This window comes from Macrosteles quadrilineatus, unplaced genomic scaffold, assembly GCF_028750875.1.
Source record: "Macrosteles quadrilineatus isolate MER2022 unplaced genomic scaffold, UCM_ALF_1.0 Scaffold_3__2_contigs__length_128488019, whole genome shotgun sequence".
NCBI classification, from domain to species: Eukaryota; Metazoa; Arthropoda; class Insecta; order Hemiptera; family Cicadellidae; genus Macrosteles; species Macrosteles quadrilineatus.
The window spans coordinates 9950619-9964683 of record NW_026542596.1 but is presented as its reverse complement, the minus strand read 5'-3'; the positions used below and the strand labels follow the sequence as shown (position 1 = coordinate 9964683).

Here is a 14065-nt window from a genome sequence, read left to right as displayed (position 1 = left end):
TTTTCAGTCCTCTTATCAATAGATTTTAAGGCAACCATCCTGATATTTATTTTCTCTTAATATAACGTATATATGTATTTTGAAGGGGTGCTTCTTCGCAAGCGGATCTCCCTTTGCCCCTGTCTACGTGGACAACGAAGTACTCCAGTCTTTGGGGCACGAACTTTCAAATCCTAATGGGAAACATTTAAAACCAGCACAGTGTAACAATGATAACATCTTCCCAGGTGTGGCTCTAGGTATAGTTGTGGCGGAAATGGTGAAAGTTCCTGAACATGTGTTTTTGCTTTCCGCAGAGGTAAGTTATGTTTAGTTTGAGTTAATGAACCTTATGTTTAGTTATTTATAACTTCATCTGACCCAATAATTTAATCCAAAGGAAAGAATTGTACCTAAATAAACACAAACAACTCACCACCAAACAAGGTGTATCAGTAATAGTGTGTGAGGCTAGTAGACAAACTTATCAACTTATGGTTAATACCATCAGTCAACAATAGCTTTTCCATGTTACCTATACAGGGTGATTGATATAAGTGTGCCAGCCGTTTTATTCGAAAACCATAAGAGATATCAAAAAAAGTTAAATGGTAAGTGCCTTAGATTTTTTATTTAAAAGATTGTAGTCAAGTCAAAAAAATCATTTTAGCCGCCATTTTTCCAATATGACCGCCAACTTTGATTTTTCTTATGGAACACCCTGTATTTTATGATGTATTCTGGTAGAAAATGTAATTTTAAGACGATTTTATTCTTGTAATTTATTTATAAACCTAACCGTTCCAAAGATAATAATGGTTTAAGTTGTGAAATTTTGTATGGTTTTCAAATAAAACAGCTGGCATGCTTGCTTAGGCCTTTATCGAAACTCTTTCTCATGCAGAAATTTCAAAACTTTAACTTTAACTTTTATTATCTTTGAAACGGTTAGGTTTATAAAAAAAAAATCACAAGAATAAAATCGTCTTAAAATTACATTTTCTACCAGAATACATCATAAAATACAGGGATGTTCCTTAAGAAAAATCAAAGTTGGTGGCCATATTGGAAAAATGGCGGCTAAAATAATGTCTTTGACTTGAATTCAATTTTTTAAATAACAAATCCAAGGCACTTACCTTTTAACTTTTTTTGATATCTCTTGTAGTTTTCGAATAAAACGGCTGGCACACTTCAATCACCCACCAGGGTCAATCACCCTGTATAATAAGTAATAAGTAATATATAATAAGTATATTGTAAGTATATATATTGTAAGTATATATTGTAAATATTCCGGTACCGGTATTCCATTTGCGTTAGATACATGCTAGTTATTATGGTTTGTATACCTACTGTTTGTCTATTGGGACGGGGATTGAATTTTTTTTAAGAGAAAATGGTAAAAGTCTAATCGTTTAAATATTGTCATGCTTAACCGTCGTAAGGAGATTGCGCGTGAAACTACATCTGTTTATGTGAATAGGTTAATATAGAATTTCCAAACAACATAGGCCTATAAGTTTGGCCAGGATGTTTCACATCTTATTCTGCGGTATAGTAAAACTATTTTAAGAATCATCAGTTAACTTTTTCACAAAAAAAAAAAAACGATGGAGTGTATATTTTTAACTTGTACAGAACACAAGACTTTTACGCATGTATTGTCTTGCTCTGCCTTCTCAACAGTTTATTCATTGTTATGTTTTATTCAATTTCTGTGCTATCAGCGTATGTATCTATTTGATTTATTAGCTTATTACCTATTGATGTTAGTAATTACTTTTAAGTGAATTCTGCAAACGCGAGGAAACACATAAATCTAATGGCAAAAAATTAAACTTGTCCATACTGAAATTACACGAAGAGTAATTTATAGTGAAAAAAACTGATACATTTTTTGTTTTCTCAAATTGTTATTTTAAACACAACAAGTTCAAACCTCTTAAGTCTATTAGAATTTTACATTTGAAGAGCATATTAAACTAGTAGATGTATTTTCAGTGGTATAAATAAATATAAAAAAAAAACACGTAAAAAACCATTAAAGTTAAATAATTAGAGGTTTCTTGTTTTTTTAAACGTTTTTATTAGCTCGCTTTCTTGTCCGGTACAAATTTTGAAATCAATTTTATACTAACTTCCCGACGAGCTAGAGATTTGAAACTTGAAACATAGCTCACAAATGGAAGACAATGCAATATTATATCATTTAATTTTCATATTTCCCTTGGGCTACGCCCCATGGGCTTGTTTTTATTAAACCGCTTTCTTGCAAATTTTGATACTTCCCCATGAGCTAGAGACTTGAAATTTGAAACATAGCTCATAAATGGATGAGAATACATTATTATATAATTTAATTTTCATATTTCCCTTGGACTACGCCCCAAGGGCTTGTTTTTATTAGCTCGCTTTCCTACAAATTTTTATACCAATTTTAAACGAAGTTCCCGATGAGCTAGAGACTTGAAACTTGAAACATAGCTCACAAACGGATGACAATGCAATATTATATAATTTTATTTTCATATTTCCCTTGGGCTACGCCCCTTTGGCTTCCAAATTTTCCATGTTTACATTTTAAAAGAACGTAAACATATAAATTAATTTAAGTCAGCTGTAAATACTTAAATTTGACAGTTAGAAGAGCAGAGGTTAAGAGGTACAGGTTCTGCTCCCAAGATATTTAAAAAAATATATAAAACAATCATTTCAAAGTAAAGATAAAACATCTGATTACAGATAATAAGGTTTTGGGTTTTGCTTATGTATTAAGAGGCTATATAAAATAGATTTAACATATTTACACATTAAAGACTAAAAACTAGAAAATAATTTATAAATAAAAATACTTTTTAAAAATGCCACGTTTTTAAACGCACTAAAAAGTATAAAATAATTTATAAAATGTTGAGAGAATAAATACTTGTAAGATTTAAAACGAAAAACGTGGGGCGCATGCAATAGATCATAATAGTTCAATAGGTGAAGGTTCAGCATGCGCCCCACGCTTACGTTTTATATCTTACAAGTATTTATTCTCTCAACATTTTATAAATTATTTTATACTTTTTAGTGCGTTTAAAAACGTGGCAATTTTAAAAAGTATTTTTATTTATAAATTATTTAGTTTCAACTATCTGACCTTCTTGAGATTCTTAGCCTGGCGGAGTTAAGACCAAATCCTGTCATACTTTCTGCCTGTAAGAAAGAATGTGCCTGCGGAGTTATGAATGTTTTTTGTAAAAACCCGTACAGATAGAGACACTAAACGAAACGAGATATATCATTTATCCCTATGAACGTATTATGTTTGTATAAATGGTTTTGCTTACTTTGGTCCAAGGAATGACAATGTCCCCACCTTTTTTAAACACTCTGGAACATTTGAGAGAGTACCTAAACCATTATGTAAATTACTTTGACATACGAAACTACACGGTAATATAATTAAACTCCCTTCAAGTATCGATTAAAGAAGAGGGCCAAAACCATGTTAATTTACAAAGTTAATACAAACATCTTCAACAATAAAAAAGGCAGAACAGGTTAAAATAGTTCACTAATGTTCACATAATTTTATTAAAAAAACTTTGACCTCTATTTATCGATCTCTTTTTAATTGACTTTTATTTTAATGATTATTAAATTATAAATTGTTTTACATAAATATAGTTAATAATAGTTAAATGGTGAGCTATTATTAAACCAAAGATAACATTTTTATGTTCACTCAAATGTAAAAATAAAACAAAAGTTAGACGTATAGTTTATTAAAAATTAATATACAAATATAACTATTTCAGTGTTGCTAAATATTACAACAGTTGGACTTTAGTCGCAAACTTAGGTTCTTAAAAGCGATTCAACCGTAAACTCGTTTCAGACTCTTGCATACAAGTGTTTGCAGAAAAGCGATTTTGAAAACGGAAGCCTGTACCCCGAACCTAAACACTTAAGAACATGTTCAGTTAAAGTAGCAGCTGCAGTGGTCGAATATGCATTCAATACGAAAGGTAAGGTCATATAAAGTATAATATACTTATAATTATTTGTACTATTAAAATAACTTATTGTAAAACTTTTCTTTTTCCAGCATGCTGTTAGAAGTATTATTTGAAGTGCATATCAGAGCAAACATGTTATGTACTATAAAAACTCACAAAAACAATTCTTTCGACTTTGATGTGAACATATATTGGTCTCACTAAGTAGTGGCCTAATTTACTTTCGCAAGAAACACCATAATAGGTTAACTGTTAAAATATGGAAAGAATTAATGGATTAAACATTTTCCCAAAAGCAGTCTAACGTCTTTAAAAGATGAGTTACAAAAGTTTCTTTGGATTTTTAAGTAACATTGAAACCAGCAAAAACTCCTTGAGGGACTGTGCAGTTGTATACCATTTTTAAGGAATTGGGTGTATTTAAAACTATTTTTGCTTGATATAAACAGCATTTAAAATTTAATGCAGCTATTGCCATTTTATTCATCCAAATATATGTCATTTTAAAGGTACGCGATTTTGGAAATTTCGTGTTTTTTAAGAGAAATGCTTACATTTAAGAGTATAAAATAAAAATAAACAGTAAGTATTATTACATCGTTTTAAAGGTTAATAACTGGAAAAGCTTTTAGTAATATTTGAAAGTATCTACAGTACAGTGTCATAATAAACAAAAAACACTTTGGAAAAGCTAATAATTTTTTCTCTCTCAAAAATCACAAACTTAAACTTCCATTGCAGAATAAGGGCTTACACAGATGTTTTATTTGAATTAATCTGTACTATTACGATTGAAGAGTTTAAAGAGGATTCTGAAAAAGACATTAAATTTGAAATAAAAGCAATGATTAGTGCATTTATGGCCATGTTATGTAAGCAAATATAAATATTTTTTTGTTTCTTAATTTGTCTGTTATTCCCACCTGTACGGTATAAAAACATAAATTGGTGCCATTTTGTCACCAAAACTTAGTAGTTTAGCGCAGTTTTTAAACACTTACTTCTTTCTACCCAGTATAAAGATAAAACATATAATACATCCATTGATCAAACTTTCCCTCTTGTTTTTAAGGACTTTCCGCACTGAAAGAAAAGCCCGATGGATGGGAAACATGGACGTTTGAGGATTACGAAGCCTTCGTCAAGGAAAAACAGTATAATCCATGATACGCTAGCGTTTTAAAAATGCAATTTAAAAATTAATGCGAATCACAAACGATAGCTATAAATAGACTAAAATATGTATTAATTAAAATGTATGTATGTGCTTAGCACGAAACTTAATTAGTGCTCTGCATATACTTAAAAACTAATTATTCTCTCATGAAATTAAATAACTCAATGATGCCTAGTGATAGTTTCAAAGTTATCATTTGAAAATTACTAAATGTATTTTATTGATTAATTTCTATGTAAACAGAAAGACAAATTTATAAATGTTGTCCTAACTAAATTGACAAAATAAACTACGTGTTTATGGTTATAAACCTCCACTTGTCGATACATATGCAACCAAAGTTTAACTGATATCTTTGAAATTTTATAAACTTTTGTTGATCGTTTTAATTTTAAGTTATTTAAACTATAAGTTTAACCTTCATTAAATTGTTTGTAACACTAGCATTTTTGTTGGAACGTCATATGACTTAATACAACCTAACGTCATTATTACAGCCTAATTCTACCTCATTGCAATGAACGGATTAAGCTAGTATTCAAAATTAATATGTTTTCCTTATTTAGTTTTGTATCTTATTATCCAGTGTGTTAAGTGTGTTAGGTAACCGAGTAAAATAAATTATACAGTTTACACGTCAAACAGAATGCCATTGCTTATACCCGTAGTGATTTTCCTTAAGTCAAATTAGTATTTCATTTTTAAGTCGCTTAACTTGTATAACTCACTTAAGATTTAAAAAATCCCATAAGTTTGTGTTAAGCAATTATTTACCTGAGCAAGTGGGATTGAAGCAACTTTTTTCGGTTTACATACTAAAAACCACCTTAAATAAACAAATCTAACAAGCTTCCATTATGATTTTAATTACTGACTAAACCTATGAAATTTTCCAGTATTATTAGTATGTTGTTTGGAAAGAGCTTAAGTTATTGTACGTTTTTTTTTTTTTGCAAAACATATCTTAAAGCGACCAATCTAAAAATAGCTTTAAGCCATTTGTACAATTTCCTAACGTTTACGCTTCGTCGACTTCTTCTCTGAGTTTGGCAGCCTTCCAACATCTTTACAATACAATACATTCCTTACTCTCATTCACTGTTGCGTTTGACAAGAAAATATGTAGCGCTGTATTTAGCTCAAATAGTAAAAAAACTTTTGTCGAAACAAACTACTTGGATGAAACATTTCTGACATGTTATGTAAATATCTGAACACTTTCGGGAATTTACCCTGGAAACCTTCATATTTTACAAATTTGAAAGTGAAATAATTCTTGACAAAATTTAGTGTGAACAATATATCATAGTCAATGGTAAAAGTTTAACGATAAAGCTAGTGTTGATTTACACTACACACCTACCTTCTTCAAGTGATGAAAACTATAAAGATAAAATTAGAAAAAACTAGACTTTTTAATACCACACTTCTATTTTCAACAACTCATATAAAACTATTATGACAACAACAAAACAAAACCATATGACAATTTAAATTAGTCAAAAGTAAATATGCATCATATCAACAGACTAGGAAATATAACATCCTCCCACCGAGTAGTATTACTACTCAAACATGAACCTTTTTTGAACTTTGATTTTTAGTCCAGCTTGTGAGACGTGCTCCCACCGTGGCGGTTAATAATTCCAACCTTGGAATCGTAGTTTTATTCAGAGGAGCAACTCTTGATTTTGCAGACAATAATTGGACTCTTACTTCATCTTCAATTTCAACTCTCAAGTAAATAACTGTAGCATAGGCATCTTTACTTGCGTCGCAAAATGTATGAATACTACAACCATTTGAATCCATACTCATTTTACCTATCCATCGGGGTATTTTCACTTTTTCAAGAGCGCTTAACTCATTATACCACAGTATGAATCGTTTACTGATGTCTGAACTTACTTCAGTGTCCCAGTCAATTTTCAAGTCCCACATACTTTGCAGAAGAAGTTTAGGAAACAAAGTAACAGGGCAAAGGATACCAATTGGATCAAAGATCTTGTGAGATATGGATAAAATGTCTCTCTTTGTGATTCGAGACACGTCCAAATCTTTAATACAGTTCGTCAGGTTAAAAAACAGAACGTCCTCAATATAGTTCCATTGAACTCCCAAAACATTAGTGACGAACTTGTTATCTCCTTCTTCAATGACGCTCGTGGCATGCCATCCTCTTAAATCAAACTTAGCGGCAGCCATAACTTGTTTCGATTCTTCAACAAAGTGTTTTAGTTCCTCATAAGTATCTACACTGGTCGAAACATTGTCCACGTAAAAACTTTTACTCAGCTTCTTTACCACATTATCATCAAACTCCTGAGAAGTCATAGATTTTTGAAGATGCAGATCAATTACTGCCCCTAGAAGAAATGGACTACATTTCACTCCAAAAACAACTCTTTTATGGCGGTAAACAATACTTCGGCTTCTTTCATTGATGTCAAACCATAAAAACCGAAGAAAATCTCTATCTTGTACATTTAACGATATCTGTAAGAAGGCTTTTGCTATATCAGCAATAACTCCAAACTTCCCTTCCCTAAAACGCATCATAACAGAAGGAATCAGTTCAATTAAATTTGGTCCATTTTCAATACAGTCGTTCAATGAGGGTGAAAACTTGGTCTTTGCTGATGCATCAAACACTGGACGAATTCGTGTGGTAATACTACTCTCCTTCACTACAGGTCTATGTGGCAGGTAGTGAAAGTTGTTGTTCAAATCGTCAGAAGGTACAGCTTCAATGATGCCATCACTTAACCACTGTTTAAAAACTGAGTCATAGTCTTCGGTTAAATTGTTACCATCCAATTTCTTTACAACTGTTGATAACCTCTTTTCGGCTAACTCTCTGTTACTAGGCAAAGGAGGATGACAATCAACCCAGGGCAAACTTACTTCATATCGACCTTCTTCATTTATAGTGGTAGTTTTTATAAAATGCTTTTTAACTGCCAAAGCCTTTTGCTCTTTGGAAACTGATTCACTTGTATCAGTAATGCCTATAGTGTCTAATCTCCACAGTTCCGATATGTCAGCATCATTAATAAACATTGATGTTACAACAGTGGAGAGTGTAGTTGAACCTGTACTACCACTACTTATAGCCTTACCCATCAGTGTCCATCCCAGAATTTCCATAGCCACTAGTCCAGATTTCAGTTGAATCATATTTCTCGTGAATAGTTTACCCACTATATCCGCTCCAATCAAAATACCAATTGGTAGCTCGGTCTCATGTATGTCAGTCAGAGAAACATTTTTCTCTAAAAGTTCCTGTATCCAGGGACCTTCGGTAACAGGTGGAATTTCCCCACATATGGTAGTTTGACTCAATACCTCAAAGTTGCAGTTGTAACTGTAATCTTGACTGGTTAGAAACACACGATGTCTGTTATGAATTACTTCACCAGATTTGACATTACCAAAAAGAGAGTGTATGATTGTTTCTTCTCCTAAGCTTTCGTAATTCATTTTTTCAGCCAAGTCCTTTAAAATGTAAGAACGCTGTGAACCAGAATCAAAAAGAATGCGAACAGTCTCAAATTGATTACTACCTGGGGTTCTTAATCTTGCCCTTACTGTTTGCAGAAACACTTTCACTCTGCTACTTGATTTATTGGCCAAAGCGGTATCTTCCACTACTGTAATTTCTTTAGATACCTCATCAACACATTTGCTTACACACTCATTCACTACTTCTTTGGAATGAATACTAGGACACATTATAGGATAATGTTTCCTTTTACAATTAGAACATGACAAATGAGCTCTACAATTCTTAATACGGTGACCAGGCTGCAAGCAAAGGAAACAGCACCTCTTTTCCTTTAAAGTGGACACCTTATGAGACAATGGCAATTTCTGAGCAGCAAAACAGTTACTACTCTTATGATTCTTATCACAAAAGACACACTTTGTATAAGAGTTTTGAGTTTTACCAGAGGACATGAGGCATGAAGCTGTTGGTATGTCTATCTTACCTGGTTGAGTTTGAGGTGACCTTTTAAAAGATTTCTCCTTCCCAGAGCTACTTATCCCAAAACCTGCCATGGCTAGACCGATTCTCTGTTCCCCTTCAACTTCAGACAACATAAACTTCATTAAATTGTTGAGTCTTTCCTGAGGGTCTGTACCTACTTTCAAAGGGCTTCTTTGCCACGCCCTTAAGAGATCTTCAGGCATACAACTTTCAACTAACGGGTATAACATGGAGGAACATTTATCTGTTGTAACTCCCAAGGTATCTAATGCACGCATATGAGACTCAAGTTTGTCATATAAACTTTGTAAGTTCATTGTGTTCTTGCCTCCTAGAGCATTTTGTAAAACAATTTTCAAGAGTTCCCTGACATAAACCTCTACCAATAGGTCATCTTTACCAAATCTGGCTTTCAAACATTCAATTGCTTTTGGATAGTTTGCACCAGTTGGAGGAAAACTCTGAACTACATCAAAAGCTCTTGATCCGGTAACTATGGATTGCAATAAATATTGAAACTTATCTTCTGAATCAATGTCTGAGTCACTATGAATTTTGCTAAACTGACTCCAGAAAGGTAGCCAATTGATCAATTCTCCATCAAACTTTTTGATCTCAATTTTAGGGAGCTTAAATTTCTTCTTACTAGCATTGTTACAGCAAGATCCAGAATGAGCACTAACTACATCGTTACTTTGTTGTAGTACATTCTGGACTCTTAATTTTACAGCTTCAAACAAAGCTAAATATTCTCCAGCTAAGATTGTTTCAGCTAACAGCTTATCTTCAGAAACATTATCATTATTCAATAACAAATCAAAGATCTGAGAATTCAAAACCTGGAGTTCATCAACCTTTATCTCCAAAAGCTTTAGAGTGGTTTGAATTTCAATTTTGTCTGTGGTTTCATTTTCAACTAAACTGTTTAGTTTGTTCAATGTTTTAGAAAAATAAGCCCTATATACTGTTCTATTTTTCTTTAGATTTTCCATCATAGAGATAGGTGAAAAACAAGTCCTGTCACGGTCGCCAAATGTTGTTTTACACTACACACCTACCTTCTTCAAGTGATGAAAACTATAAAGATAAAATTAGAAAAAACTAGACTTTTTAATACCACACTTCTATTTTCAACAACTCATATAAAACTATTATGACAACAACAAAACAAAACCATATGACAATTTAAATTAGTCAAAAGTAAATATGCATCATATCAACAGACTAGGAAATATAACAGCTAGTTTCGATCTTAGTACGAATAGATAAATGTACTAATAATGATAAACTACGAACTGTTGTCTTTCAGAGTTCTCAGGTCGAACGACACTTTAACACTGTACTTGCTTTGAAACTTCAAGACTGCTACCCTATATTAACTTTGTTGACAAAACATATTTTACCCACATGCGCCCACTTGCTAACTTGGTAACAGATTATGAAAAGCAATGCATCAGAAAGTTCTGACAGTAACTGCTGTTTTTGTCTGTCCATGACGAGATGTTAAACTGTGTATTTAGTTCTTGAACTACATGGGATACCTAATTTTATAGATTGAATTAACCTGTTGGTCTGTAATTAAATACAAAATAATTCGTTGTTGTAAAAATAGATTAGGATGATGAATTAACAGCATATTATTTAAAATTAGGATTTTAATGTAATACACAGACAGATACAATACAATACAATGCATCAAATACAGATAAGAAATATCTTATTTTGGGTGCAAAAGAAGATATTTCATATTGAATTCAGTAAAATAAGATATTTTGAAAATGCTCTAAAACTCACACAGCTAATAATATTCATAACACAACCACATGTAATATAGAGTATTAGTATTTAAGATAATAAGATTCCATGTTTAAATTTGAGGTAAATTTGTGTAATAGATAATTCCTCGCTACCTAATTGGTTATTTAGTTTACACACTTAAATATTTTAAACAATGTTATAAAATTAGGATCCATTAAAATTAAACAAAATGGCTCACCATCTTAGGTGTTAAGCTCAAGAGTAGAAAAATAAAATGAGAGTCTTGATGATTAAAATAAATTACAGTATTTTCTCAGGGAGGAGAACTTGGCTGACTATCAAAAGGTCTTCAAATATTTTGTAATGTCATATATTTATTTAAGGAGTAGACAGGTGGTCATAGAAGTGATGAAATCGAGGTCTACTCTTTAATCTATGGTAATACAATTACAGTTCCTAAAAATGTTAAATTTCTTTTAAAAACTCTTCTAGCATTTTGAATTTAGCTTAGATAATACAGTGGAAAAAATAATTGAGTGTGTACATGATGCTTATTGATAAATAATTAAGTTTATTAATGTCTTATTTAAATTAAGTTCCTGAATTAATTATTCTTGGTGGTAGAGCCAATTTTCTATACATTCTGGTATGTCATGGTACCAGTCACAATACTATTAATTATTATAATCTATAATTTTTTATTGATTGTGTATTATTTTTGAATAGTAAAGTGTGACTGTGACCATGAACTAAGAGTTGAAATGCATTAGTCAATAAAAGTTATTTGAAAAAGAGTACTATGATTTATTTTTGCTATCGATATTTTTATTCATATATACTTATACAGGGTTAGTAAAAAGTGTGGAGACCCCCTGCTATTTTTTTAACAGCTCATACTAGAAAAACTAAACTCGGCACACCTTTATGGCATGTTATGAAGTACTTTTTTGGCATAACCGGCACTTGGTGTACATCCCCAAAATGGGGGATTTTGGGGGAAACTCAAAAACTTCAAATACAAAGACCTATTGAGTGACCCCTCATTTTGAAGGTCCTGGTAAAAAAAAACCAAAAACGCAAAGTAGATGTCTTTATCTCAATCCAGTAACAAATGGCAGCCAATTGAAATTCTCAGAAGTTGAATTTAACTTGCAGCTTTCCATGTCTGGAGACCCCCTGTAAATTTTGTAGCGGCTCATACTAGGAAAACTAAACTCTACACACCTTTTTGGCATGTTATGAAGCACTTTTTAAGCCTAATAGCCACTTGCTTACCAAACCCAAAATGGGGGATTTTGGGGGAAACTCAAAAGTTTTAAATAATAAGCCCCATCAAGTGACCCCTCATCTTGAAGGTCCTAGTAAAAGAAAACTAACAACGCAAACTAGAGGTTTCTATCTCAATCCAGTAAAAAATGGAAGCTGATTGAAATCTTTAGAAATCGGAAATAACTTGCATATTTATATTCAATTGGCTGCCATATTTTACTGTGTTAAGATAGAGACCTATAGTTTACGTTGTTAGTTTTCTTTTATTATGACCTTAAAAATGAGGGGTCACTCGATTGGGATTATCATTTAAAATTTTTGAGTTTCCCCCAAAATCCCCCATTTTGGGTTTGGGAACTTATGAGAATTTCAATTGGCTGCCATTTTGTACTGAACTGAGATAGAGACCTCTAGTTTGCGTTGTTGTTTTTCTTTTACCAGGACCTTCAAAATGAGGGGTCACTAGATGGGTCTTTGTATTTGAAATATTTGAGTTTCCCCGAAAATCCCCCATTTTGGGGATGAACACCAAGTGGCGGTTATGCCCAAAACGTACTTCATAGCATGCCATAATGGTGTGCCGAGTTTAGTTTTTCTAGTATGGGCCGTTAAAAAAATTACAGGGGGTCTCCACACTTTTTACTAACCCTGTATAATATATATGTGTCCGTTAGCACGATTACTCGAGCAAAAACTATCCGACTTTGATTAAATTTGGTATAAACAAGTATAAGTACTTTTATTCCAACGAGTTCTTGATCCAGCATATTTTCCGTTAATTTGACGTTTTATGCTGACTATGGGAACGGGGGTTTTTGAGGAGTTTTATAAGGTAAAAATGGGGTTTTCCCATTTTTGAAAAAAAAAAACACAATTTTTCGTAATTTCTTTCTAAACAACATTGTAGGGCTTAAAGAAAACATGAATAATTTAGTATATCAAAGCATTGTCATGCTCGTAATGGTTAAGGATACAATTTCAAAACAACTGTAAATTTAAAATTATCGTGTTATTCTTACCAAGAAGAGGCAAACTGTTGTAGTTTACTTGTTAACAAAATTCGATGGAATTTGGAAAATTTTTTTATTTCGTACCATACTATTATCATTTAACTATAAAAAATACTTTATTACATTCCCTGTAGCAGAATACCGAAGAACTCGTTAAACTAATGTTATTTAAATAGAGAGTAAATATGAAATTTGTAAGAGATATTTTAGTAAAAATCAAATCAGGCAAATGGAAAATCTGCCGGTTTAATGCGGCAAGGGTATTTTAAATAATGTTTAAAACTATATTATTCATTTTGGATAAAAATTTTAGAACATGTCAGGGCTACTTCACTAAAATGTAGGTTTGCTGCTAAACGTATTTAGATAATGGTGCCTGAGAGATGAATAATATGTGATATTTTATATTTATCATACATTTTCTGAGAACTTATTTGGATAGACATATGGTATGTATTAAAACAAGGGAAAGAAAATAAAATTACCAAGCTAATTTCTATATCTATGTCTGGGAAAATATAGCGTAAATGAATGATTATAATATCTGTCATTGACATGTAACCTTGCAACTGCTTGGCTTTTCGTAAAAACCACTAAGCCATAGGCTATTTATTGTATAATTTACCCTAAAACTGGAAAGAAAACTAAGTGCACATCAACGCACTTAATAAACAGCAAGAATAGCCTCTTTTTTCTAAAGTCAATGCTTTTAGAGAAAGACAGCCTTGTTAAGTAAGACTTTCCTACACCCTGGGGACTAAAAGAGTTAGCTCTAACTAAATATCCCGTCCTTCTCCATCGTAATTTGTTACCCGCACTCAGAAGTTTTCATTCTGAAGGTATCCATCAAACATAATCGGTGTTCCTTTTTTGT

The 14065-nt window shown here is 32.0% G+C and overlaps 2 protein-coding genes across 2 annotated transcripts in view; one reads left to right on the top strand and one right to left on the bottom strand.

The window, feature by feature from the left end:
* Window positions 1–6003, top strand: part of LOC128989917 (uncharacterized) — a 38668-nt gene extending 32665 nt beyond the window's left edge. The window contains exons 23-25 of the mRNA XM_054412049.1: window positions 86–298; window positions 3869–3998; window positions 5062–6003. Of these exons, the coding sequence (XP_054268024.1) occupies window positions 86–298; window positions 3869–3998; window positions 5062–5156 (438 nt within the window). The 3' untranslated portion in view covers window positions 5157–6003. The remainder of the gene's footprint in view (window positions 1–85; window positions 299–3868; window positions 3999–5061) is intronic.
* A 181-nt stretch (window positions 6004–6184) lies between these two features.
* Window positions 6185–10648, bottom strand: LOC128988558 (uncharacterized). The gene is made up of 3 exons (XM_054409949.1): window positions 10558–10648; window positions 7075–9938; window positions 6185–6220 (listed from the first exon to the last, which is right to left on the bottom strand). Exons 1-3 carry the CDS (start codon window positions 10646–10648, stop codon window positions 6185–6187), a joined length of 2991 nt encoding a protein of 996 aa, XP_054265924.1.
* Between the last annotated feature and the right edge of the window lie 3417 nt (window positions 10649–14065).